The sequence below is a fragment of the Sinocyclocheilus rhinocerous genome, unplaced genomic scaffold, assembly GCF_001515625.1.
Source record: "Sinocyclocheilus rhinocerous isolate Xijiao unplaced genomic scaffold, SAMN03320098_v1.1 scaffold1982, whole genome shotgun sequence".
NCBI classification, from domain to species: Eukaryota; Metazoa; Chordata; class Actinopteri; order Cypriniformes; family Cyprinidae; genus Sinocyclocheilus; species Sinocyclocheilus rhinocerous.
The window spans coordinates 763,462-790,130 of record NW_015651555.1 but is presented as its reverse complement, the minus strand read 5'-3'; the positions used below and the strand labels follow the sequence as shown (position 1 = coordinate 790,130).

The 26,669-nt window shown below is 35.0% G+C and overlaps 3 protein-coding genes across 3 annotated transcripts in view; 1 reads left to right on the top strand and 2 right to left on the bottom strand.

Moving 5' to 3' along the window:
* Positions 1-4,123, top strand: part of dzip1 (DAZ interacting zinc finger protein 1) — a 20,457-nt gene extending 16,334 nt beyond the window's left edge. Inside the window, exons 14-18 of the mRNA XM_016518550.1 lie at positions 737-890; positions 1,755-2,077; positions 2,188-2,330; positions 3,191-3,362; positions 3,800-4,123. Coding sequence (XP_016374036.1) covers positions 737-890; positions 1,755-2,077; positions 2,188-2,330; positions 3,191-3,362; positions 3,800-3,882 — 875 coding nt within the window. The 3' untranslated portion in view covers positions 3,883-4,123. The remainder of the gene's footprint in view (positions 1-736; positions 891-1,754; positions 2,078-2,187; positions 2,331-3,190; positions 3,363-3,799) is intronic.
* Positions 4,124-4,376: 253 nt separating this feature from the next.
* Positions 4,377-26,669, bottom strand: part of LOC107713083 (claudin-10-like) — a 29,320-nt gene continuing 7,027 nt past the window's right edge. Inside the window, exons 3-7 of the mRNA XM_016518503.1 lie at positions 25,455-25,685; positions 7,342-7,503; positions 7,172-7,257; positions 5,522-5,628; positions 4,377-4,596 (exon numbers count right to left, since the gene is read on the bottom strand). Of these exons, the coding sequence (XP_016373989.1) occupies positions 4,377-4,596; positions 5,522-5,628; positions 7,172-7,257; positions 7,342-7,503; positions 25,455-25,674 (795 nt within the window). The 5' untranslated portion in view covers positions 25,675-25,685. The remainder of the gene's footprint in view (positions 4,597-5,521; positions 5,629-7,171; positions 7,258-7,341; positions 7,504-25,454; positions 25,686-26,669) is intronic.
* Positions 12,113-18,849, bottom strand: cldn10e (claudin 10e). Its single transcript, XM_016518549.1, has 5 exons — positions 18,618-18,849; positions 16,104-16,265; positions 15,944-16,025; positions 15,204-15,317; positions 12,113-12,476 (listed from the first exon to the last, which is right to left on the bottom strand). Exons 1-5 carry the CDS (start codon positions 18,847-18,849, stop codon positions 12,113-12,115), a joined length of 954 nt encoding a protein of 317 aa, XP_016374035.1.

The window sequence follows — 26,669 nt, the reverse complement described above, 5'->3', positions numbered from 1 at the left end:
TATATATATATAAATAAATAGCATATAGTTATAGCATATATATTATACAGTTGGACTGCAATTAGGAAGCCATGGTAACCTCAGCATCTATCGTGTTGTTCAGGGAGTCAGTGGTCTCTCTAAAGGACTATATAAGAACACCATGACCCAGGTTATCACTGATCGTCAGAAGAGACAGGAAGAGGATCCAGTGTATCGGAGGGCTCTGAAAGAGATCAGCCATAAACTGGAGCAGAGAGTAAAGGAGAGGAACATGGAGCAGCCAGCCAAACTTAAACAACATGAACAAGGTTAGGATTTGGCTTCGCAGTTTCGAGGCTGAGAAAATATATTTGTTTTATGTCTATTCCCAACAGGTTCATTATCATTAACTAAAACTAAAACCATTAAAAACATTTTTTGTTACTTAAATGATTATTGAATAAAACAAAATACTTCAAATTATTTTAATTCAGCTAGTTGCCAAGACAACATTTCTAATTGTTGCTTCGTTTAACTTGAATTTGAACTGAAGCTAAAACTGAAATAAAAATGAATAAAAGCAAATATCTAAAACATTTATTATTTAAAAAATGCAATGTTTCACCCAGTTTTTGTAAGTGCTTTGTATTTTTGTTGATATTTTGTTCCTCGCATGGATCACATGTTTCTGTGACATGAATGAGTTTCATTTCAGTCAGGATGCTGCCTTAGAAGGCTCATGCAGACAGTAGAGCTCATTTTTGTCTTATTGCAGTGATTCAGTCCAGACCCAGATCCAGCAGTTTTCCATCTACAGTAACTCGAGTGGTGTCGGGCCCTGCTCCTAAACAGCAGCACACCCCACAACCAACTCCACGCAGCAGAACCAGCACCCTGCCCAAGACCTCCACACCGCTACAGCATCACAGGTACAGCAACATTTACTGTGGTTTTATCTTCAGATAAATTACTTAAAAAATTTTAACAAAATTACAATAAAGAAAAAAAAAAATTTTAAATAGACTCTATTTATATCCTTATAATATATTAATTTTTTTAATTATTGTTTTTATTATCATTTAATTGTTTTTTGTTGACATAACCAAGGCTGGTAGGGCATATATTTATATATTTATTTATTTATTTTCAATCAACAGTATTAGTTTAGTGTCATTAATATACTGTTATACTATTTATAATATTTTTAATTTGATTTATTTTTATATTTTCTGTTTTCATTTTCATTTTAGTTAAAGTTTTAGCAATTTTGTTTTTTATTAGTTTTTTGTACACTTTTTTTCTCAATGTTTAATTAGTTTTTGTTCTTTTAAATGTGCCTATTTAGTTTTTAGTGATTTATATTTTTGTTTTAATTTTTATAATTTTAATCATTTTAATAATTTTAGTACTTCAACTTAAACTAAATAAAAATGTTGCCTAATGCTAGAAACTACATGAAATTAAACATATGAAATGAAACATGAAATGATTTTTTTTTTTTTTCAGTAAATGTTTATTTTAATCAGCATAATTGTTCATTATTTTTACTTTAAATTTGTATTTTAATTTTAAAACACTGACAATCAAGTTTCAATCAGAAATACGTCGCATTACAGACATGAAGTGTGCTCCGCAAAAGCAGTTTCCTGTTAACTTTATTTTGTTTGTTGTTCATCACTTTGGCTTAAATGATCACTGATTTTATTATGTTATCACTTTATCAGTTTTTGATATTTGGTTCAGTGCCCTTTTCTGGGTTGTATGAACATGTGCATATTGCATCTCACCTGCAGAACTCCTCCATTCAGCTCTGATGAAGAATCATCTGAGGAAGAGGAATCGTCTGAAGAAGAATCCCCTCAAACACAGAAGAAATCTGCCCTGGTCAACAGCACCACAGTCAAAGCCCAGACTGCTAAAACACAGCAGCGCTCGACCCCTCCCGCTCTTGCCGTGCGCTCCGCTGCTCCTGTGATCAGTGCGGACAGAACGGACGTTACGGCTCTGAGCGAGAGCGACAGCGAGTGGACCGACGGCAGCGAGATGCAGGAGCTCAACCTCTCAAAGCTGCACAAACACACTGACCAGAATGGAAACGTGGAGAAGATTACTCACAGTAAGACTCGCTTCTAATGTCAGGAGGGTGTGGAGTAGTTGTATTGCATTTGGAAATCAAAATTTTACACATTTGTTGTATATTTGTATTGTGTGTGTGTTTTTCTGTAGGTAAAGTCAAAGCTCTTGGCAAAAGCCTTGAAAAACAGCTGGAAGCACGAGGCCCAAAGAAACCAGCAGGGGGCGTTAATACATTGCTTGAAAAGCCAACAGCTGTCAAAACTATAAAGCAAGACGCAAAGAAAGAGCTAGAGGTGAGACCTGCTCCTTTAAACAGATAAACAATATGCAAAGGTAAATAAATGCGACATTGAAATCTACCACAACAGAGAACAGGTGGAAAATTTCAACATTTATTAAAGTACTTTGGCATTTAATTAAATTCTTATTGAGAAGCTGCATGCTAAGGAGTGATAAATAATAACATTTATTATTAATAAAAATTACAGTAAACACTTATTCACTCAGGTAATGTAGCTCATCAGCATAACTGTAGTAAATATTGTAGATTTAGACTACTGCTCAAAATTGTTTTTAAGAAATTAATATTTTCATTCAGCAAGGATGCATTAAATTGATCAAAAGTAGCAGTAAAGACATTTATAATATTATAAATGTTTTTTTTTTTTAATTCAGGTGTTTTTTTTTCCAGAAAAAATATAAAGTTTTCAAATTTAATAATAATAAGAAATGTTTCTTGAGCAGCAAGTATATTAGGATGATTTCTGAAGTATCATGTGATACTGAAGACTGGAGTAGTGGGTTATTATACTGTATATAGTTATTTTAAAACTATAAATCATAAAAATAAAAAAATGTGTTACTTTAAGTAAAATAAATGTTAACTGAAACAAAATAAAATATAAAAACTTAAAGTTACTATATTTCAGCTAGTTGAAAAGGCAACATTTCTCATTTCTATGTAGTTTAACATGTACAAAAGAACTAAAACTAAAACTGAAATCAAAATGAAATAAAAACTGTCAACTGATTGGATGAGCAGACTATAATTCCATAAAGATTTTTATTTTTGCATATCTTACTTCCTAAATTAGTTCGTTTTATCTCTATAGTAGATTTGTAATGGGTCGTTGTTCTGTCCTGTTGCTTTCAGTACACAGATGAAGATGATGACGATGATGACTGGGATATCTCCTCTCTGGAGGATGTGCCCGCTGTAACCAAACCCAGCCAATGTCCCGTACCCGTCAAGAAGAGCTTGGACAAGAGTCTGGACACCAGCACGAGTGTGTGGGGCTCATCGACGGGCAAAGGACAGAAGCCAAGTACATAGAATTCATAGTTAAATAATAATATTTTGCTAATGAGAAATCATGGCCATAAATGATTTACATCTTAGAAACTCCGATTGCTTGCAAAAAAGCTGCTGTGCTTTTTTCATTTAATCTGAAAAGTACATATTGTCCAAACCATTGTCATACAGATTTAGATATTTTCTTTTATAGTTTAAATAATTTAATTAATACGTTACTATTACTTTTTATATTTTAGTACAAAGACATTTGAAATTGTTTTGTGACCCCCACACTTATAAGCAGTAACTCTTTAGCTCAACACCTGTTGATAACTGTGATTCTGATTTCTTTCTTTGTGTTTTTCACATTTGAAATTGTTTTGTGACCCCCACACTTATAAGCAGTAACTGTTTAGCTCAACACCTGTTGATAACTGTGATTCTGATTTCTTTCTTTGTGTTTTTCAGGCCTCACAGATGCAGGAACCGGCAGCACTCTCAAGAGCAGTTTAGTGAGCGTCAGCGACTGGGATGATTCAGATGAGATATAATAAAATGCAGCAGAGCAATACCAAAGTTAATCAAGTTAATATACCTTATATCCAGTATCTGTTGTAGCTCAGGCTTAGTGATTATTCAGGGACAGCGGTGCAAAAACAGTTTAATATTAACAGTGTTAAAGGTACTTTATATGAAATATAAAGGTACAAGTACACCTAATACTAAGGAACAGCCAAGGGATGTTGCACTTTAAAATGATTGCCTCCTATTTTTTGATAGTTTATGTAACGTGTAAAATACTGATTTATTAAATTCACTTTTTCAAACACTTCAAAGATTCTTTGTTTTGGACATACAAGCATTTACATTTAATCATTAACAGACACTTTTATCCAAAGCGATTTACAAATGAGGACAATAGAAGCAATCAAACCAACAAAACAGCAACAATATGTAAGTTCTGTGACAAGCATCCTGCTATATCGCAATAGATAGAGACAACAAGCATTGAAATTGTTTCTAAATTATGTCTTTAAACGTTGGGTTACACGGTTGAGTCTATGAGGGGCCTGACAGTTCTTTGAAACTGGCTTTCTTGTGTTCCTCTCCTCCCTCTACTCTCTCTATTTTCTCTGTTCACTCTGTATGATTGGTGTGAAGGAGGGATGATGAATGTTGTGGGTCTGGACGAGCCCGGCAGCATGTACGTCTGTCTAGTTCGTGCTGTCATGTAAGTTGGGGGTCTTCTGGGTTTCTTGGTAAAGCTGAAGAAATGCAAAAAATATTGAAAACACACAGTACACTACCATTCAAAAGTTTTTTAAAGGAGACATATTATGCCCCTTTTTACAATATGTAATATAAGTCTCTGGTGTCCCCAGAATGTGTCTGTGAAGTTTCAGCTCAAAATACTCCACAGATCATTTATTATATAATTTTGAAAATGCCTATTTTGAGTAGAAGCAGAAACACGCTGTTTTTCGTGCCTTTCTCTTTAAATGCAAATGAGCTGCTGCTCCCCACCCCCTTTTCCAGAATAGAGCTACACCACTACAGCTCGGACCTGCTAAAACATCTGTTTAGTGTTTAGGTTCTGATTATCATGTTTATCGCGCTGAAATCATGCGTTTTAAACCATATTAGTTTAAACTTATGATGTAAGGTTTTCTGAGCGCACGCATCCGAAGCACACGGACAGAAAGCAGCTGTCACAGCATGTGAGTACTAAACTAAGTTCTCATTCACACACAAGTTTACGTTAAAAACACACATGAGCTACAAAAACAGTCGGTTATGTCTGTGAAGGTAAACAGCCTGGAAATAAATCACATGTTTATTTTAGATCTGTGTGGCAGGAGCAATATACAATAAATCAATAAATCCACTGCTCTCTTGTCTCCTCTGAGGCTGGGACTCTAAATAGTGTTCTGTGCTCGTCTGTGCAGCCAAAGACAGAACAGTTGGCATGTTTTGCTCAAACTTTCGCCATGAAACTTACAGATTAAGGGGCAGTAATATTATAATGAGATCCCTTTGCAACGTCACTAAGGGAGTGAAATCAGACACGCTCGTTTTTTCAGAGGCTTGCAGAAAAAGGCTTACCAAAACAAAGTTACTGGCTTATATAGTAGTAAGCAGCTAGTAAGCAGCTGTTCAATATTGATAGTAATACAGTGCGATGGGCCAGACCTTCGTGGGAATGACATTCTTGCAGAGAAATACCACATGACTGCACTTCCACATATAACCAGACACGAACCTCCCCAACCGATGAAGAGAGCTGCACCGAGCTCAACCTGAGGAAAATGAAAACCTTAAGGGTAAGGTTTCTAAGATTTTTATGTCAAAATACATTCTTATCTCCCCCTAAAAATGTAAAGTCTCCCAGGCAATATCAAAACATTTAGAGCGGTCTGTTCTGGTAAGTCAATCTCTTCCAGCTCAACCAAAAGCGAGGGTTCAGGGTGTGGCTACTGTAGCCGATCTTCAAGCCCAGCCCCCGGAGCTCCCAGTAATGAGGGCTCCTAAAACGCATGTGCCAATCATGAGACCCACCAGGCTGGGGTCTACATACAAGACCTTCTCCACTAATGTAGGGGATTAGGTAAATTAAGCAGACAAAATCCATGTCTGAAGAGCATGGATGTCCAAGTTATAAAATCTGGCAAAGGTATATGGGGAAGACCAGCTGGCTGCCGCACAGATATTACCAATTTGAAAGTCCGTTGGACCTAGCCCAGGAGGAGGCCATTCCTCTGGTGGAGTGTGCCCTCACGTGAACTGCCCTCAGTGAGAGCAGGTTGTACTGTGCCATAGGAGTAGGCGTCTCACCATCCTGTAAAGGGAGCATGACCTGACACTGCCTTGGTGATTTATAAAGGCTACCACGTCATGTTATCCGAGTGGACCAGGACTTGGTGCCCTCTTAAGGCTGGCAGGAAGGTTTTTAGGGCTAGAAAAACCACCATCATCAAGCACCAAGCGTAGAATGGTTCACAGGCTTTGAGCCAGAATTGGAACGACCAATTGTGAGTGTTCCAGCGCGACTTAGGCCCACATCTGGGACGAAACAATAAAAGGCAGAATACCTGCTGGCTGGGAGACACAAGGCTTTTGGCTAAAATGATTTGTGATCGCCGCAGTAGAAAAGGCGCTGAAGAGTAGCATCTTCCCGCCTGCCGGGGCTCTTCTACGGCGAGTAGCAAGCTTCGAGCTCCTTGCTTTAGAGTCCAGTGAGGGGATGATCTTCATGCTGAAGAAAAAAATTCTGTCGAATGGCGCTCAGAGCCGATCGTTTTGGCGGGCTGAAGCGCCATATTTGTTCGTGCAGCTACACGAACGTGAACAAATCAGGCTTCAGAGTAAATAGGAGTTTCTCCATAAGCGTTCTTGCCGTTCAACGCAACGGGAGAGACCATAGGGAAAACGTTATGGGAAAAGAAACTCGGCTACAGAAGTGAAAACCAAAACTGGACTTACCAAAATGAGACAGGCAACTGGGGAAAACAAGGGTAAACACTGGCAGTGCTTTTACAAGATGGAGGAATTTTAAGAAATGTTTGAGTTTCAGTTGAGACAACAAACTCATGAAGTTTCTTCATAACAGGTAAGCTAAACTTGCTACATGTTTTTAGCTGTTTACTGTCAAGCCCCAGATAAAAAGGTAGATATTGTATGGGTAATAATAATCGTAAGGGCATAAGGGGCGTATTTTTTATTTTTTTTGTAATTCCTCTAGGTGACACTAGCGCAGAAACGGCATACCTCACCTTTAAGCACTTTTATATATTATTATTACTGAATTAATTATAAATGTGTGACTATTTTAAAATACATTACATACTTCTGTTCCAAGTAATATGGATCCACAAAGTCTGAACGCATTTTATTTCCCCACCAGGAGTACACTATCATACCACAGAAACCTGCAAAACAGATACAGCAACACATCGGTTTATGATACTCAATTTATGCTTTATGCAAAAATGCTCATGAAGAAAGAATTGTACTGGATGCCATGTATGTCAGTGCTGCTGCGAATGTAACTCTGGCATTGGCAAGCTCAGAGCCTCCGATTTTGGTACATTTCATCCCAATGAGGGCAAGAACAGCCCCCCAGAAGCCAAAGATCACAGAGACGACAGCCAGGGCCCGGCATACATGGAGGAAAACTAACAACCAGAGAGACGCATGAAAAGCATCTCATATAGAAGCCCATTTCCGCCAAAGAAATCAAATTTAAAAAGTGACTTTTCTTTGTTTCCGCCACTGGATTAAAAAAACATTTAAAAGTGAATTATGATTGTATCTCACAATTCAGAGGACTATTTTCTAAAAATAGTATTTTTTTTACTTTTTCTAAAATATTTCAAAATCTTTCAAAAATTCTGCCGCCCCCTCAAAATTCTAAGTGTATATCTTGTAATTCTGAAGAATTGTGAGAAAAAAGTCTGAATGCTGAGATAAAAAGTCACAATTTACTTAAAAAAAAAATGTTTTTATCTTGTGGCAGGAACAAACTTCCATAATCTCCTGAATGAGAAACCTCAGTATATAAATAATAAAATAAATAGTATATGCATCACCTAGGTTGCATATGTTTGATCAAAAACAGTAAAACATTATTATTGTGAAATATTATTCCAAATTAATATAACGTTTCTATTTTTATATATTTTAAAATGTTATTGAAATTCTATTTTAATATGTAATTTATTCCTTTGATGGCAAAGATGAACTTTCAGGATTTGAAACGGCTGTGCTGCTTAATATTTTTGTGGAAAACGTGATACTTTTTTCAGAATTCTTTGAATCGAAAGATCAATAGAACAGCATTTATTTGAAATAGAAATCTTTTGTAACAATATGAATTTCTTTACTGTCACAATAAAAAATATCTTACTGTCCCCATACTTTTGAACAGTAGTGTGTATATCTATAGTGAAGTTTTAATTTTTAAATAAAAGCATCATTTTAGATTTGGAAATACGATATTCAAAACAAAAACAAGCATAAAAAAACAAAAATAAAGTTTTACTAAAAATGTATTTGGCCTCACTGAACATATTTATCGAATAATGTATTCTTTTTCTCATAAGAACCATGAGCCTTTCATTTAAAAAAATTTTTTTCACCAAATCATGACACATTGTCTCAGTTTCAACAGTGATTCCTTACCAGACAGGTCCATCATGGAGGGGAAGTATTTACAGTCAGATACTCCTGTGGTGTCTGAGACACAGTCCATCCAGACAGATCTCCACATACATCACCACTGTTCGCTGCCTCATGCTGCCAGCTGCATACGACTGATGAACGGAAGAGAAGTGGAAAGACCTTTGGAAAGAGAGTTCCTGAACTGCTGTGAAGTTTCAAGCCAACATGGAATAAAATGACATGGTGGTGTGTGTCCTTGGAGGACAGCTTTCTCTTGTTTTGGTATCTGCATCCACAGTGCATGCTTTCTTCGGCATATTGCAGCTTCAAACTGGTAAAACACCTCATAAGCAGTTTCACATTCCATGAGGTCTGTCCGATCTCTGAATCTGACAACCAGGTGTCACCAGGTCATTGACCAACTAAAAGTGTATTCAATAGGTTATGAATCAAAATGAAACAATATATGAAAAAGATGGGAAGTTATCACCTATTATATCATCTTCCAGGGCAGAAATCTTAAGGCTGATAGTTCAGAAAAGTAAAAGATTTAAGGTTTCATTCATGGCCACAGAAAAATAGTACAGAACTAAATAGTGCAGGACCTGTTTATTGTCTTTGAAAGAACATTGACTGGCTATTAGATATAATATTATCATATGGTGAAGTATGTTCGGTAACACTTTATTTCAATAGTCCACTTTAGACATTCTATTAACAGTAAGTAACTTTGCAACTACATGTCAACTAGCAGTTAGTAGAGTATTAGTAGACTGTCTGCTTAATGTCTTCTAACACTTTCTTTGTCAACATTCTACTAACCCTAAACCTACCCTAACAGTCTACTCTGAGAGTTAGTAGACATGTAGTTGCAAATTAATGAGAATTAGTTGACATGTAGTTGACATGTAGTTACAAAGTTACTTATAGTTAATAGAATGTCTAAAGTGGACGATCGAAATAAAGTGTAACCGTATGTTCTTCTTAAATCGGATATTTATCCTCTTTGCAGGCTCATATGTCATGTAAGGTGTAAGCTATACGTGATGATTGCTGTAGAGCGGCACGAACAGTGAAACTCATATTGTTTATGTATATAAAGGAAATACTTGCAAAATGGAGACAAAGCCAGTGAAACTGCACGATTCAAGTGTTATTTTAGTTTTATTTATAGTTTTGATATTTTGAAATAGAATTTTGTATTTTATTTATATTTTTCAGTTATATTTGTGTAATGAGTTGTTGTCATTTTATTAGATTTTGTTCTTTTTTTTGTAATTACTATTTAGGTTTAATTTATTTTTATTTCAGTTTTAGTTTTTATTTATTTCCAGTTAATAATTTTTGTATTTATTTGGTCACCAAGGCAACATTTCTATTTTTCGTTTACTTTTTCATCTAATAAGTATATTTTATTTTATCTCAGCTTAACTTCAATTAACAAAAATGTTTTAATAGTTTTAGTTTTAGTTAACAATAATAACCCTGTTATTCAAATTAGAAAATGGACAGCAGTTGCCAAGAATCTTGTCACTATGGCTCTATTGATAATGATAAGACTCCTAGACCTCTCTATACTCGCATTGCACAGACAAATAGAAGAAATTAAAGTTGAGTTAACGTAGTTAGACTTTTACAACATAAAAGTTTTAAATCCTTCAGGTCAGTGATTCACAACTCTGGTAGTTCCAGGGTTGAAAAGTTTTTCATTTTGTTTTGTTAAACATATAAAATAAGTTATTACTTAATTTAATTTAATTTATAATTAATATTCTGTTTGGTCTCAAAAAAGTTAGAAAGTAGAGAAAGTTAGAAAAGTTTGTTTTCTTAAAAAGTATGATTTTTTTTTTTACATATTAGCATGTGTTTCAAAAACATTTTAAAATAACCTAAGCAACCACAAAAGTTTAGCTACAAGTTGCAGATGGAACATCGACAAAAAAATAATGTTATTATCAGGTTCAAACAAACTCACAATCCACACAAAAATGTATTGCTATGTTTAAAATGTCTTTAAGACGTCTTAAAATGTTTTATTGTCATCTTGCATTGTTTTATTACATCGGTTCCACTGAACATAAAATTAAATTGTGAAGAAAAATATATCTGACAAAGCACAAACTGTTGTTCCACATTTCAGCAGTTACGCTCAGTGTTGGGGGTAATATATTACAAGTAACGCGAGTTACGTAATCAGATTACTTTTTTCAAGTAACTAGTAAAGTAACGCATTACTTTTTAATTTACAAGAGAATATCTGAGTTACTTTTTCAAATAAGTAACGCAAGTTACTTTTTTTTTTTCAATTTATTGATTGACAGCTCTCCTGTCCACATGTTGAGAGAAATCAGATGTTACTGTAGTTCAAAAAGTGGCGATTACATCCATGCAGTCGGGAAAATCTCCAGGCCCTGATGGCTTTACTGTTGAATTTTATAAGGCTTTCGCTCCCAATTTAAAGTTCCTAGATTAGTAAAACTTTATAATGATTCCTTTAAAGCGGGTCACCTTCCCCCTACACTATCCGAGGCTTCTATTTCTTTGCTCCTTAAGAAGGATAAGGATCCCACCTCATGCAGTAGTTATAGACCAATATCATTGTTGAACGTAGATTTCAAAATTCTGGCCAAAGTTCTATGTCTCCGCCTTGAACGTGTTCTACCCACTTTAATTGTTCATGATCAGACAGGCTTCACCCCAGGGAGACACTCTTTTTTTAATACCCAGAGGCTTCTCAACATTCTCTTTTCTCCTCCATCTGACTCACCTGAAATTATTGTGTCCCTAGATGCCGAGAAGGCCTTCGATAGGGTGGAATGGGGTTATTTGTTTTTCATTCTGGAAAAGTTTGGGTTTGATTCTAGCTTTATCTCTTGGATTAGACTTCTTTATTCTTCCCCTATAGCTTCTGTACACACTAATGGTATGCAGTCACCTTCTTTTTCTCTTCAACGTGGGACACGACACGGCTGTCCCCTGTCTCCCTTACTTTTTAATCTAGCTATAGAACCTTTAGCTATCTGGCTTCGTAGCCACAATGGCTTTGAGGGAATTAAACGTCATGGATTAGCTCACAAACTTTCTCTATATGCCGATGACCTTTTATTATTTATTTCAAACCCCGCTACCTCTCTGCCCCCAATCTTGGATATTTTAGACACATTTAGCCGAATATCTGGCTACAAGATAAATTTGCAAAAAAGTGAACTAAAAAGTAACTAAGTAACGTAATTAGTTACTTTTTTATGGAGTAACGCAATATTGTAATGCATTACTTTTAAAAGTAACTTTCCCCAACACTGGTTACGCTCTTTATATCTAACATGCAATCTACTTTTCTCAAATAATGAATCCATCAATAAATAATCATTAGTAATTTACATTTTTGCACAAATTGATCACAGAATCTCGTTTAACAATTTTCAGTTCATTTTACAAAAATCCATGCATTTGATTTGGAGAGTTCCTTGAGATTTGTAGTAACACTGTCCAGTTGTCCACTAGGGGTGTTTTGTTACGAGCTAATGAAAGAGCGACACTGAACATCTTAGTTTTGTTTAACAAGTCATTTCCAGATCCATTGTGTTTTTTCATAACCAGGTCCAATAATCCAAGCTCAGTGTTTCAGAGGTAGGAGTTCTTGATGAAGTCATGTGTAGTGCCTCCAGATGGAGAGGACACTTTCTTGTTGTTTAAATGTGATCTGCTGATCCTTGAGGACTGTGAGGAGCTCACTGATCGTGATACGTCTGATTTGATAGAGCCTCTTGATTTATCAGAGCGTCTGGATCTTGAGGGACGTCCAGTTCTTGAGATACGTGTGCTCTTCGATGGCACATTTGACAGAGATGATGTTTCAGACTTCGAGGAGAGCTCAGATATGGCTGATCCGTTGGATTTTGTGGAGAGTTCAGATATGATGGAAATATTTGTGTGAGAGGAACGCAAGGCATTGCTCTCCACAACAGGAACGCTGAGAACTGGTGCACTGAGGACAAACATTTTAGGAAGTACATATTAAATTAATCATTCAGACCAAAAGTTTAAAGTCCGAGTAAAGCAATATGAAATATGTGTTCTGAGTTTGTCAGACCACAGCAAAATGTTATTAACCACCCAGCCAAATTTGAATGATTAAAAAAAAAACACCAAGTAAATAAAATGAGTTATCAAAATTCTGAAAAAATAAACTGTATTCTCTTCTCTCAAACGCTGGGTCTGCTGTCGGCACTGAAACCACGCCCACTCACCCCAAAAAATCCTGAACACAAAATGGTGAAAAACTGTTTAATGATCTAACTCCACAATTCAGTACTACATAGTTCACAGTCTTTGTAACGTGTTTTCAGCAATACATTTCTAACATATGTGACCCTGGACCACAAAACCAGTCTTAAAGGGTTAGTTCACCCAAAAATGAAAATTATGCAGCGTTTTACTCAGCCCCGAGTCATCCTAGGTGTATATGACTTTCTTCTTTCAGACGAATCCAGTCGGAGTTATATCATCCGAAAGCTGAATAAAAATTGTCTTTGATCTTTCAAGCTCTATCATTGCAGTCAGTGGGTGTTGCGTTGCTTCAGTCCAAAAGAAGTTAAATAAAAAGCACCCATCCATAAAATAAAAGTGTCTCACACGGCTCCGGGGGGTGAACAAAGGCCTCCTGTAGCGGATGACGTATGAGATCAGCGCTGCACATGCGCCGCTCAGAAGTGACGCACGCGGAAATGCAGCGGAGAGATCAAAACAAAACAACGGTCACTAATTAGAAGTACAAAACGAAGATTTGTAAAGAAGAATGTCAGAGGATTTCGATATAAGCCAAGAGGAGACTGGTTTTCCTTTGCTAAAGTAAGGAAACTTTGCTTCCTTTGATCCTGTAAACAAACGTTGGTTTTCACGAGACGCACCGGCACATGCGCAACGCTGAACTCATATGTCATGCTCCCGGAACTGCTTCTGTAACGCAGCCAAATTTTCATTTTTGGGTGAACTAACCCTTTAAGTGTCAATTTTTCGAAATTGAGATGAATATATCATCCGAAAGCTGAATAAATAAGCTCTCCGCTATTGCTACAAATATACCCCAGCGACTTAAGACTGGTTTTGTGGTCCAGGGTCACATTTATACTGTTTAGAAACAATTCTCTGAATTGCCTTTACACGGACTTTAATGTTATCTTCCCTATAGCTCTTTTCCATGCAACAATAGTCCATACCAAACCAACCCAGATAGCACACATATGTCTGCAAGATGTCTGTTGAAGATCACTTCATCTTGAAAGCATCTGCTGTGTACAAACATCTGATAAACATCTTTAAGATGTCAGTTTTACTGTACATACATAAATACATTCTAAATCATAATCATCTTAAAGACATTTTCTAAATGTCTATTTGACATCTGACAGGAAACGTCCTAGAGACTTATTGCCGATGAGCAAACAAAATACATCTTGCAGATGTAAACATGCACTTCAAATAGACGTCTCTGAGATGTATGTGTGCAATCAGGGAATGATTAAAGTATGGCACTAAACGTGCATATGCACAAATTTGTGCGTGAAATCCATGTACAAGCATTTTCACAAATAAATCATGATTCACCAACTTTAGTACTAAATTTTAGGGGGCGTTTATATGACAGTTACACATCAACTTTTGAAAATGGGTTTCAAAGTGCAAGTTTTTGAAAACAATATTTATTGTTTGTGTAAACTACAAAAGCACACATTTGTGAAAATGGTGACATCATGCACATGTATATTATGTGTTCAGTCTAAAGGTATGTGCGGAGGTGCGTAGTGTTTCTTTACAAAGTGACATCGCCAACTATTGGCCTGGCATGCATAATACAACATTTTTAGTTGTTTGCATGGATTTGTGTGAATGAGGATTGATTTGACAACTATGTAGTCTGTACGCAAAACAGTACATTTAACATTTTTAGTATTGTTATCATGTGAATGTTACCTTATTCTAAGATGTACAAAAAAAAAAAAAGGAATTGCTAGAGGATTTTGCTTGCTGACTTTATAGAGTGTGGTATGTTTGCTGAGAGTGATGAAAGGTTGTGCGGAAAGCACAATTGGTGGATTGGTCATGTTTTATGCAAATAACTGACCTTACATGGTCGCTCACTAAGAATACTCCAATTTATTAACATTAGAAGGAGGTGCTGTGAATCACGAAAAACAAATTGTGAGAAGTTCTCCTGTGTGTATAAATACAAAATCCACACAGTTATTAGTGAATGAGAACCACTATATTTTGAGACCTAAAAAAAAAAGGTCATTATTAACAAAAAGTCTCCCCGGAGTGGGAAGTGTTGCAAATTGGAGTGCTACATTCTTCTAGACATGTGAGAATCATTGGCATAAATGATGCAATGAGGCACAATGTTTTTTCAATTTGAGCACAATCGTGACTATAATATGAGAGCAAATTTCGATCTGTTCATCACATTAAGATTTCATGTATATTTGGAATATTACGCACAAGTCGTATGGATTTTTATGATACTTTTAAGGTGCTGTTCTGTGCTTTTGAATCTTGGGCTTGTTGAGTGGGATAGAGCTGTGTGAAGTTTCTTCAAAATTCTCCTCTTGGGTTCAATGAAAAAAATGCATAATATTTTTAGCTGTGCCACTGTAAAAGAGCAAACTGTAAAATGCCGCACCAGAAGGTTTCCGTTACTCTGACGTTGCACACTTACCTGCTGTATGTCTGAGACCAGAGCCTGCAGACTGAAACTAGGAAGAAAATCCCTCCAGTGATCTGAAAAGCACATCCTGACCATCCAAGGAACAAGGGAGTTCCCAATTCAAATCTGAAACATTGACGTATTTAACAAAAAAAAAAGAAATATATTACAAACACAATATATGAAATACTGAAAACACTGTTTTATTTGCACAGTTAATTCTATGGATTTTTTTCTGTTATCTGCACGGGATCTACATTGTACAGTAAAACAATGGAAGCCCATTTCCACCATGGAGAAAAGGTAATTGCGGCTTTTTATCTCGCAATTAGGATTTTTTTTCTTGTATTTCTGAGGGAAAAAAGTCAGAATTGCAAGAAAAATTCTCTTTTTTTCTTGCAATTCTGAGGTTTTTTTTTCTTCTTCTTAGAATTATAATCTTAGAGTTTACATTTCACTACTTCACTACTATTTCTCGCAATTTTATATCTTGTTTATATCTCGCTATCCTGACTTTTTCGCAGTTACCTTTTTTATTTTTTTATTCCATGGAGACAAATTCTTCTTAGAATTATAATCTTAGAGTTTACATTTCACTACTTCACTACTATTTCTCGCAATTTTATATCTTGTTTATATCTCGCTATCCTGACTTTTTTTCTCAGTCGCAGTTACCTTTTTTATTTTTTTATTCCATGGAGACATCCTTCTATAAAAATAAATAAATAAATAAAAATTCTTCATATACTTACTCCAATCCATCAAATCTGGGGTTGAAGTACTCTGCAGAAACATGCTGAGCATAAAGTGCATAACCAGAGGCAGCCAGCATACCTTAGAGAACAGACGCAGTAAGACACACGTGCAAGCTTCATTTACAATGGGTCTGCTGTATAGTATGAAGAAATGTACCACTTGTTACGTGACAGATGCCTCCTGTGAACACAGATCGGTTCTTCTCTTTGTCTTTTCCTCCGATGTAAGTGCATTCCATTCCCACGAGACTCAGGATAAAGGCCAGCACTCCAACACCCATCCCAGACATGAGCAGAGCCCTCACGATCTGAAGATAACCTGAACATCCAAGATCCAAAGAATGTATTATCTGTCTATCTGTCTGTCCATAGAAAAACCACTTTGGTTCCCCAAATAACCTTTCAGTGAACAGTTCTTAGTGTTCAGTGTTAATGTTCAGTGAACATTTTAATAATGTAAAGAACTTTTTTTTTTTTTACTATAAAGAACCCTTTGTGCAATGCACTCTTAACCCTCTGGTCCTGTTCAGTCATTTTTGACCGAAATGAATGGGAAGGGAATTTCATCTAGAGGAAACGCTTGGTACTGTGCCCAAACAAAATCTTACCTTTTTTTTAGCTACTTTTTTTTTTTTAAATATCAACCTCAAATTTGGAACACAATTAGTTTAGATTTATGCCTTTGATTTTCATGCAGTTTTAATTTTTGGAAAATGTATATTTCATATAAATTATATATGATAAATATAATATTATAAATAATAATATTATATTATAAAAAATAATATTTTTGTGCTGCATTATAATTTAAACTTGTAGAACTTTTTTTGTTTCACTTTTCTTTCTTTTTTTACTTTTTTCACTTCAGCAATAATCTGCCAAGTCTTCTTTAAAAAGAGACCAAACGTAAGTGAGCATTCAAGATTTACGTTTAAGTTGTAAATTTCATTTTCAGGTCTATGCTCAAAAAGTTGTTAAGAGGTAATAAGTGGATCATAACTATTCTATATATATATATAATTTAGTACTAAAATACAAAACGTGACCCTTCCTGTGAAAACCCAGCTAAAGTCTTTTTTTTGTGATTTACTGTTTTCTACATAAAATTATCCTTCATAAAGGTGTAGAACATTCTGTGAAAATATAACCTTTATATCTTTAATATTGACTGAGTAAGGCCATGTCAAAGATTGAAATCATAGTGAAATTAATGGTTGAAATCAAACTTTGATGCTTGTTATCTCATAATTAGATTTTGAGACTTTAGCCTGGATTTCACAGACAGGGTCACAAATATAAAATAAAAACATTATCAAACTAAAATATAGTGGGGAAAAAATCTGACATATTTGACCGCCACGCGGGCAGCACCAAAGGGTTAAAAATCAAGGTTCTTTTGTGGCATTGATGGTTCCAAGAACCTTTAACATCCTTGTAACCTTTCCATGAAACAATATTTTTTATAGTAGAAAAAGTTTCTTTAGATTATTAAAATGATTTTCACACTAAGAAAAAAAATTGTTCTTTTAAGAACTGTTCACTGAAAGTTTTTTTCAGAGGAACCCAAAATGTTTCTTCAATGGTCGCACACTCACCAAACTCTCTCACACACACTAGGCAAACGCAAGGCTGGGTTCTGCAGCACCTGAACTTCAAAAGGGTCATGTGTGTAAGACACACTCCTGACAAGAAAACATTAAAATGACAACCAAAGGTTCCTAATAGTGGAAAAAAGCTTCTTTAGATTACTGCAGTGCTCTTCACACTAAAAAACTGTTCACTGAAAGGTTTTTTGGGGAACCAAAAATGGCATCGGCATCACTGCAAAAAAAAAAAAAAAAAACTTTTGGAACCCTTATTATTGTGTTGAAAGGTTCTTTGTGGAACCATAGATGCCAATAAACAACCTTTATTTTTAACCTACTTGAGAGCTTTGGGATGTAAACTGTTTAACAAATGAATTTATTTAGTCTCTTTCTTTAATTATAACAATTAAACGTGGGTCAAAAAAGACGAAAAAGGGTTTAAGCATAAAAACAATAAGTGTAATACTGCTTTAAATTGTTGTTGTTTTTCCCCCCCAAAATTAAAAAGTTTTCCGTTTAATTTAATTACAATTTTGTTTTTGTTTTGCTGAGCAAAAAATAAATATCATACATTTTTCCCCTGATTTACAGAAGAGACCCACTAAAATGTCATTCAGTGTAACAATCTTGTCAGGCATATTTACAACAAAAATCAATTTATGACATATTAAAAGACTACTTTCACCCCTAATACTAATTAGTTGTAATTTTACATTTTTTAAGTTTGCCACTATCCTAGGTTTTGCCCAGTTGTCAGTAAGAATTTCTTACTCATTTAAAACACAATACAATTTAATATGCTCCCTTATTCTTTTATATATTTTAATATGTACACGTCAGAATAAGCATGTTGTTTGAATTTTGACATAAATATTATGTTACACTGAATGACAATGTAACATTATTTCAACCAAATTTTGACATTTTATCCTCCAAAAACTTATTTGAAACCTTAAAAGTAGACACTTTACTTACATTTGATGTGCTTTCTATGGACATAAAATCACTTTTGTAAATTTCTTTTGATGCGGACATCTTAACGTCTTTGACCCATGTACATTCAAAGACTTTAATCATGTCCTTACCTTCCACGGACCACAGCACGGGGAAGTCGTAGCAGTTAGATGTGGAAGAGGAATCTGTGAAGCAGGCCCTCCACAGACTGGACCAGTACCAGCCCACTTTTATGACAGCGCTCCCACCTTGCCCTCCGATAGAGGAGATCTTCCAGCCCTCCATGGCCATGGAGCAGGCGACAAAGATCCAGCCCAGAACCGCTAACAGGAAGCCCCAGATCTGCACAGCACGGATCTTCATCTTTGCTCTGGTTCACACTCTATTCACCACTTCCAAGTTATTATTATTATTTTGTAGTCTTTCTTTTTTATCAAAACGTTGTCACTTCCAGCATCTCTTTCTCTGTTTTTTGCAGTATCAGCATGTCAGTTCATGATCCGTTAAACTGTTTCTTCCTAAGAATCTGTTAGCCTGCTCTGCCAAGGACTGGCCACTAAACTCGCTTCTTTTTATGCTGATGTGAATGTATGACTCTCTATGTTCCCAGGGCCTTGTTTTTAAGTTTCTGGAGGACAGAGAGAACGCTTACCTCAGTTCTCAGCTCATATTTCATATATATAAACTTCCCATTGAGGACACGCTACATGCAGGCCAGCCGTCTAGTTTTAAACTCCTTATTCGTCATTATTTGCATTTATATTTAATATAACATAGCACAGCACAGCACAGGGCTTTGTGGGAAAAGTACACTTTAGCACACTTTTAAAAAGTGTACTTATGTAAATGATATACTTTAAAAGAATATACTTAAGTTCGAACTGAATTGAATGTTTTCAGCACTTAATTGCATGCTAATTGCAATTAAATCCAAATGTGTTATAATTTAAATTTTAATTAAATGCCATTTAGAGTGCTTTTTGCCCCATTTAAGTAGGACTAAAGTACGTCTTTATATGTAATTTCATAATTATTTCTATTGTGTTTGAAATATGGTTACTGTCTGCCGAAAGTAATGACAGCATTTATGGTCAACTAAAATTAAGTTGGCTTGGTTTTAGCTCGTTTTAACTGGTTTTAGCTGGGGGTTTTTTTTAGCTTAATAGCTAATTTAGCTTTAGCTAAATCTGTTGGCTTTTTTTATTTTTTATTTTTTTGCTAAATTGACTGCTTTTAGCTGGATTTGAAGCTGTTTTATTGTTATTATTGCTAAATTGCTAAATCAGCTGGTTTTGGCTGTTTTTTTTTCTTTTTCTTTTTTTGAGCTAAACCAACTGGTTTGAGCTGGTATTTAGCCTCTTATTTTTTTGCTAAATCAGCTGGCTTTAACTGGTTTTAGCTGTTTTTTTATGAACCAGCTGGTTTCAGCTGTAACATGCAAGCACCATATTATCAACATATTAAATCATGCTTGCAACATGTTTTTTTGTTTTTTTTTGTAAAATTATCTTGGTTTATTTATTTTTTTATTTTTTAGCTAAATCCGCTGGTTTTATCTGGTTTTTAGCTTTTTTTTCTAAATCAAGTGGTTTTTTGTTTTGTTTTTTTTAAATCAGCTGTTTTTAGCTGGTTTTTCCTAAATCAGTTGGTATTAGCTGTTTTTTGTTTTTGATTTGTTTTTTGATGAACCAGCTGGTTTTAGCTGTTTTTTACCTTTTAAAATACTAAATTAAAACTTAACTGTTTCAAACTGAAAACCTTCAAATTTCAAGCTTTTAAAACTACTTCAAACTCTCTGGGTCGGCTTTTTCAAGCCAACTTCAACATTTGTCTACAAACTTTTTTATCTAGTTTCTATTGAAACCTGTATGTCTTATATTTAAAATAGGTTTGTAATTGCACATTTGTAATGATGAAGCTGCATTTTAGTAAATATATTAACTTTAAAATAAATATTTAATAACAAACCACAGTTAAATTACACTCTCAGAAATAAAGCTGTCACTGGGGCGGTACTTCTTCAAAAGGTACATGTTTGTACCTAATGGGTTCAGTTTGGTACCTTAAAGATACATATTAGTACTTAAAGTGTACATATTAGAACCTAATAGGCACAAAAGTGTACCTTTTGAAAAGGTACCACCCCAGTGACAGCTTTTGTACCTTAATTTCTGAGAGTGTATATTCAAGTACTTTACATGTGCTTAGTCAACACATCAAGATAAGTGTACTTCTTTAAAGCACGACAAAAGATTATTAAAACATAATGATTTGAAAAATATACTTAAAGTAAAACTTTTAATGTGACATTATTACAAAGTGCGGTTTTTAAAAGGGTATTTAAGTGTGCTACATGAAAGTATATTCTTTGTAAGTACACTTAGTGGCCCTTTTTTCATTAATGTTTTATCTGCAAGTGCAGTTTTAAAAAAATATACTTTTAAAATTTCAAGTACACCATAAGTGTGCATTCAATACAGTTAAGTGCACTTCTTTTTCACTGGAGGGTGCATAGGTACCGTTCAGGGCCGTTTTCAAAAGGGCCTTTATTTTTCCAGATAATAACCTCAGGGTTCATAGCATTATTAATTTCATAAAAGTGTGTGTGTTTGAGTATGTGCATGTGTGTTCGATCGACTTAATTAAGACAGTGTTATCAGGTGTGTGTGTGTGTGTGTGTGTGTGTGTGTGGTAATGTCCCAGAGCCGGCGTTTGATGTTGCGTTATGAACTTTGGTCAGGTTTAGTAGGTCTTGCTTGCAGTGGTATGGCGATGAACAACTGGGGTATGGCCGGGGAGGCTAGGGTATGGTATTGTATGGCATTTCATCTAATGAAGCCAGGACTGGAATTTGAATTTCGCCTTTGTTTGCTGAAAGAGTCTCAGCCATTGTCTGAATGTCTCTTTAGAAATAGTGTCTCACCTCTTACTAAGACTCTTTATCTTCAGTGGCAGGGATAGTAAGAGATGTCCTTTCTTGTTTGTCTAAAACAAGACCATGATGCCCTCTGCTGGCCATTTTTTGCATTCAGTCACTCCTGCTGAAGGTCAAGTTGTTTATTTGTAGTACTTGCTAAATTTGAAATTTGAACAAATCTGTAAGCCCAAGTATTCAGATTTGGTGCATAAATTCTCCTTCACTATTTCTAGTACAGACATGAATGATACCTCAAATTTTACGTAGCCTTGAGTGAGGAAGCTGTATCATTTCTTTTCGATGAAATCAAACAGAAAAACTGGTGAAAATCCCATAAATTTGAATTGAAGAAGTGACCCAGCCATGTCCTAAGATCAGAATATATAACGGAAACTTAGTAAGCAACCATACAGTAACGCCCACATAGTAAATTGCTAACTGCAATTTTAAAAGATGTGCAGAAAAGATTTTCACAAAACCTGTGAAGAACATGTCCAGGTCACATTTAACCCCCAAATCAAAAGAATACAAATAAAATCATTAATTATGGAGTATAAAGGAAATGAAACCTTTGCAGGACCATTACAGTCTACTGGTTAGTTCTAAAAAGTCAAAAAAGTCAAAGTCTATAGTGAGCAAATAAAATTATTTGCTTAAATTAAAATAAAATAATAGAATAAATAAATAAAATTTAATAATTAAATATACACACACACACACACACACACATATATATATATATATGAAAACACAACAAAGCCCCTATAGATATAAAATGGTTTGTGTTGTTGTTGTTTTTTTCCCTGTTTTTGAAGTCTTTTATGCTCACCAAGGCAGATTTATCTGTTTAAAAATACAGTAAAACAGTAATATTGTGAAATTTAAAAAATGTAATTAATTCCTTTGATGCAAATCTTAATTTTTAGCAGTCATTACTCCAGTCTTCAGTGTCATATGATCCTTAAGAAATCAATGCTGATTTGGTGCATTATTATTGTTGCATCCCGTATTGTTTTGGGAGGGATGTTCTCTTCATTATTATTAACAGTTGTGCTGCTTAGCATTTTTGTGCAAACCGGGATACATTATTTATCATTATTCTTTGATGAACAGAAAGTTCAAAAGAACAGCAATTATTTGAAATAGAAACGTTTGTAACATGTCTACACTTTTGATCGATTTAATGCAGTCTTTGCGGTGTATGTAAATGTTCATTTTTCTGTGGTGTCTGGATGAATACAAATCCCCCAAATTTTGAAGCACAGTCCAAGACAAAATGACAATGATGCACTTTATTATGTCATAAAATACTTTAAAACCTTCTTATAAAAAGCACAGGGACACTGAACACTTGTTTAAGGAAGAATCAAGAAGATTCTGCCAGCCTGCAGTGGCCCACGGAAGCGCTAAAAACCGGGGTCAGAGTCTAGAGTTTCCACTGATCAGGAGGTGAAGAGAGACTCCAGGACCAGAGCAATATGTGAGCTCCGACTCAATTTCCGAATCGAGACAGCTTGTTCCTGTGGTCAGTGGAGCGCAGCTGTTCTCCCTGTCTTCTCTGTCATCGGTTCACCTGACTTCATTCAAAGTCCCAAGTGAAGAAATCTGGCAATTCTATCACAGTGGCAGACCTGGAAAGCTTGCTTGAGGTCTCTTAGGCAATATGTGTTTTCCTGACAAAAAATTCTATGTTGCAATATATTGTTTATAGGCATGTCTCATCAAAATAACCTCTGAAAATAGAAATCTCTGATTTACTCAGATAGGATATATATTTATAATATATAACATTTACCTCTGTGCAGTCTTCTCAATGCCTCAAATGATGAAAGCAGCCTTAAGCAACGTGATCTCATGTTCTCCATTCAAGGATTTGTTTGATAGTTGGCTTTATACAGTGTATGCTTGTTGGACTTCACTTGTTATTATTTTCAGTTTTACAGTCAAACATATGCATTCCTCCCAAACTGCCTGCCAGAGAAGCTCTGTTCTGGAGGGTCTTTCTGAGGAGTCTCTGGGTTTCTGCCCATCTTTGTGATCTTGGTTCGTGTTGATATGAAGGACGTGGCGCCGTTGTAGGAGTACTCCCTGTCAGAGAGGAGAATGATTTCAACCCATTACAGCCATTGTTGGTATTGTTAAGTAAAACTATTAAAAACCATTTTGGTGTTTAAAGCTAAAGCTAAAATAAAATAAAAATAAGTGAAAAATTTAAACTTGGAAAACTTTAAACCTAAAAAAATGTTGCCTTGGCAACTAACAGTAAAAAATAAGTTGAAATAGTAATAAAATTATTTAAAATTAACACTGAAATAAAAACAAACAAAAGCTATACACTATTATATATATATATATATATATATATATATGTAAAAATAGGGCACATACTGTATTATTAATGTGAAGGAATTTTCCATATTTATTTTTTACAGGTGTTTTACCTGTATTTTGAATTTTGCTCTTCATTGTGTTGTGTTTTAAGGTTAATGGAAATGTCCATAAAATTACTGGATAATGTCCACATTTTAAAATATACATTTTATATATATAATGATAATACTCAAATAACACTGATTAGACAGCATATTTAAAATGTCATTTTTTTATCTTTTTTTTTTCTATTTATAATGTTTGTCAGTTTTTTATTTGTTCATTTGTTTGTTTTTTCGCCAACCTGCTCTCTGACCATTAGAATTAAAAAATATAGTTTCTGGTTTCAGTTTCTTTCCCATGCTCCCGCCAAAACGTCTGTTCTGGGAGTATGTAAGTTTGGTGAGCAGGTACGAAATGCCACGAAAAGAGCGGATTGCTTTACGGCAGCAGCAAATGCATGTTGAGCTATCCACTGTATATATATATATATATATATATATATAGTATTTTAGATTTTTTTTTTTATAATAACATTTTCTTTACAAAGAAGCGGGAAGTTATAGAATTACTATAATTATACAGTGAACTCCAAGACAGTCAAAAATGTTACATTTATTATATTTATTTATTATTAAAATACATTTTGCTGGAAAAATGACATACATGCCAAAATATTATGGATTGCTTCATCATTTTCAACGTATTACTACTGGGACCAACACAAGTCATTTTTGCACCTTCAGTAATATCTTATTTATGTTATGATGCTACTTTTAAGCGATCAGACTTATCATTTTCATCTGGCAGAAGATCCAAAGCAGTGTGCAAAAAATCCCATAGATTCACATTCACACACCTGAACTACCCAGAATACCTTAATAACCACATAGCAACATGCTAACAACCACAAAAAAAAACCTTAGCAACACCCTAGCATTTTTTTCACTGGGACGAAGTGCAAATTTAGTTCTATTTGGAATTCTGTTTAATGCTGCTAATAGTGCATAATACCTTTAAATGAATGTAGCATCTTCCATTAAACTCTCTAGTTAACTGTCAGGGAGGTCACACCACAAATATGTATGGCCATGTAGAGACATGACAATTATACATTAAAATGATTCAATTGCATCCTTCACCTGTTTAAACTGCTTTTGCACGGCACCCTGAGGGAACAAGTTTTCTGTGTCTCTGCATTCCTTAAATCTTCCTTCTGTTTGTGGGCGAGTCATTCAGACGTAATTAAACCAATGCATGGTTATTAAACCCTATTTTCCTACTACTTGTAATAAATCAGGGAAATAGAGTTTGAGAATCATTTTGCATCTCTTTTAGCACTAAAATAGTGACTTGCATCTTTATTGCATTCTCAAACTGGTGTCAGCATGCATCAAGCGCAACTTTATCACAATGAACTCCCTGTTTAAATGTTCAAGTGATCGGTTTGGCTTCGGTTTGTGTTGTGGAAGCTTCTGCCAAAACAGCATTAGGGCAATCCAACACCATGCTACTCTGTTTCCGAACAATTAGACAGCTGCACTTTCTGGAGGTAGGAAAAAGGACCGACAAAAGATCAGCAATTCTCATAAACACACACACACACACACACACACTCAGACCATTTACTCAGACAAGAAACAAAAAGTCAACAAATGTTTGAAAAAAAGCAATAAAGTACCATCCAGTGCAAGCATAGAAGGAAAGTCCTTGCAGTTGGAGACTCCGGTTGAATCCGTAACGCACGTCTTCCAGAGATTGGACCAAAAGGTTGCCGTGGTGATGACTGTCCCGTCCACTGAGGACACTTTCCAGTAGTCAGTCGGGAGCGTGGAGGAGATCAGAATCCATCCGGATATGGTGAGAAGGAAGGCAACGATCTCTGTTGCCATATTGCCCATTTTCCCACGTTCTGTTAAAGTGAAATGCAAACAAAAGTCCCGTTTAAGGCAGGAATTAATAATTTGGTAAGGGGTGCTCAGTCTGGACTGAAATGTCTGTTGATGGGTCTCCCACCTCAAAGTTGCTTTATATTCAGCAGGGAGGGCTCTGGCTACTAATCTTTTCAACAGCTGACCAATAGCCTTTTGTTTTCACATTAACTACACCACACACACTCGCATACGCACCCACCCAAACATCACTCTGCAAGAATCATTTTGAGTGAGTCGGCAAAGATGCTGGAGGTCAGGAGGTGAGTACTTTAAAGATGGCTGTTATTGGAAGGGCCTGAAAAGCCAACGCCTCTAGCAGATATTGGTGAAAAATGTTCAGATAAAACTCTGATGTGAGAGATGTCATTTTGCATATAGGATTCCTTTGGACCAGTGTTATTTTTGGTATCGCTGGGATACTATGTTAGTTTTTATTCATATTTTGAATTTATTAATTTATATTTTTACATTTGTAATTTATTTTATATTTTATGTTTTCATTTTCATTTTAGTTGAAATATTTGTCTTTTTTTTGTGCATGTGTTTCTCATCAGTATTTATTTATTTATTTTTGCATATGGGATTCATTTGGACCAGTGTTACATTTTAGTATCGTATAGTATTGATCAATATTTTTTGTGTTTCTCAACAGTTTTTTTAGTTTGAGGGTTTATTTATTTAGTTCGTTTTTGATCAATATTTTGAATTACCTTTTATTTGTATATTTTAAGTTTAAGTTTAGTCAAATTTTTAGCTTTGTTGAGTGTGTGTGTGTGTGTGTTTGGCATTTTTATTAGTATTGATCAATATTTTTTGTGTTTCTCGACATTTGTTTTAGTTTGAGGGTTTATTTATTTATTTAGTTAGTTTTTGATCAATATTTTGAATTACCTTTTATTTTTATATTTTAATTTTAAGTTTAGTCAAATTTTTAGCTTTGTGTGTGTGTGTGTGTGTGTGTG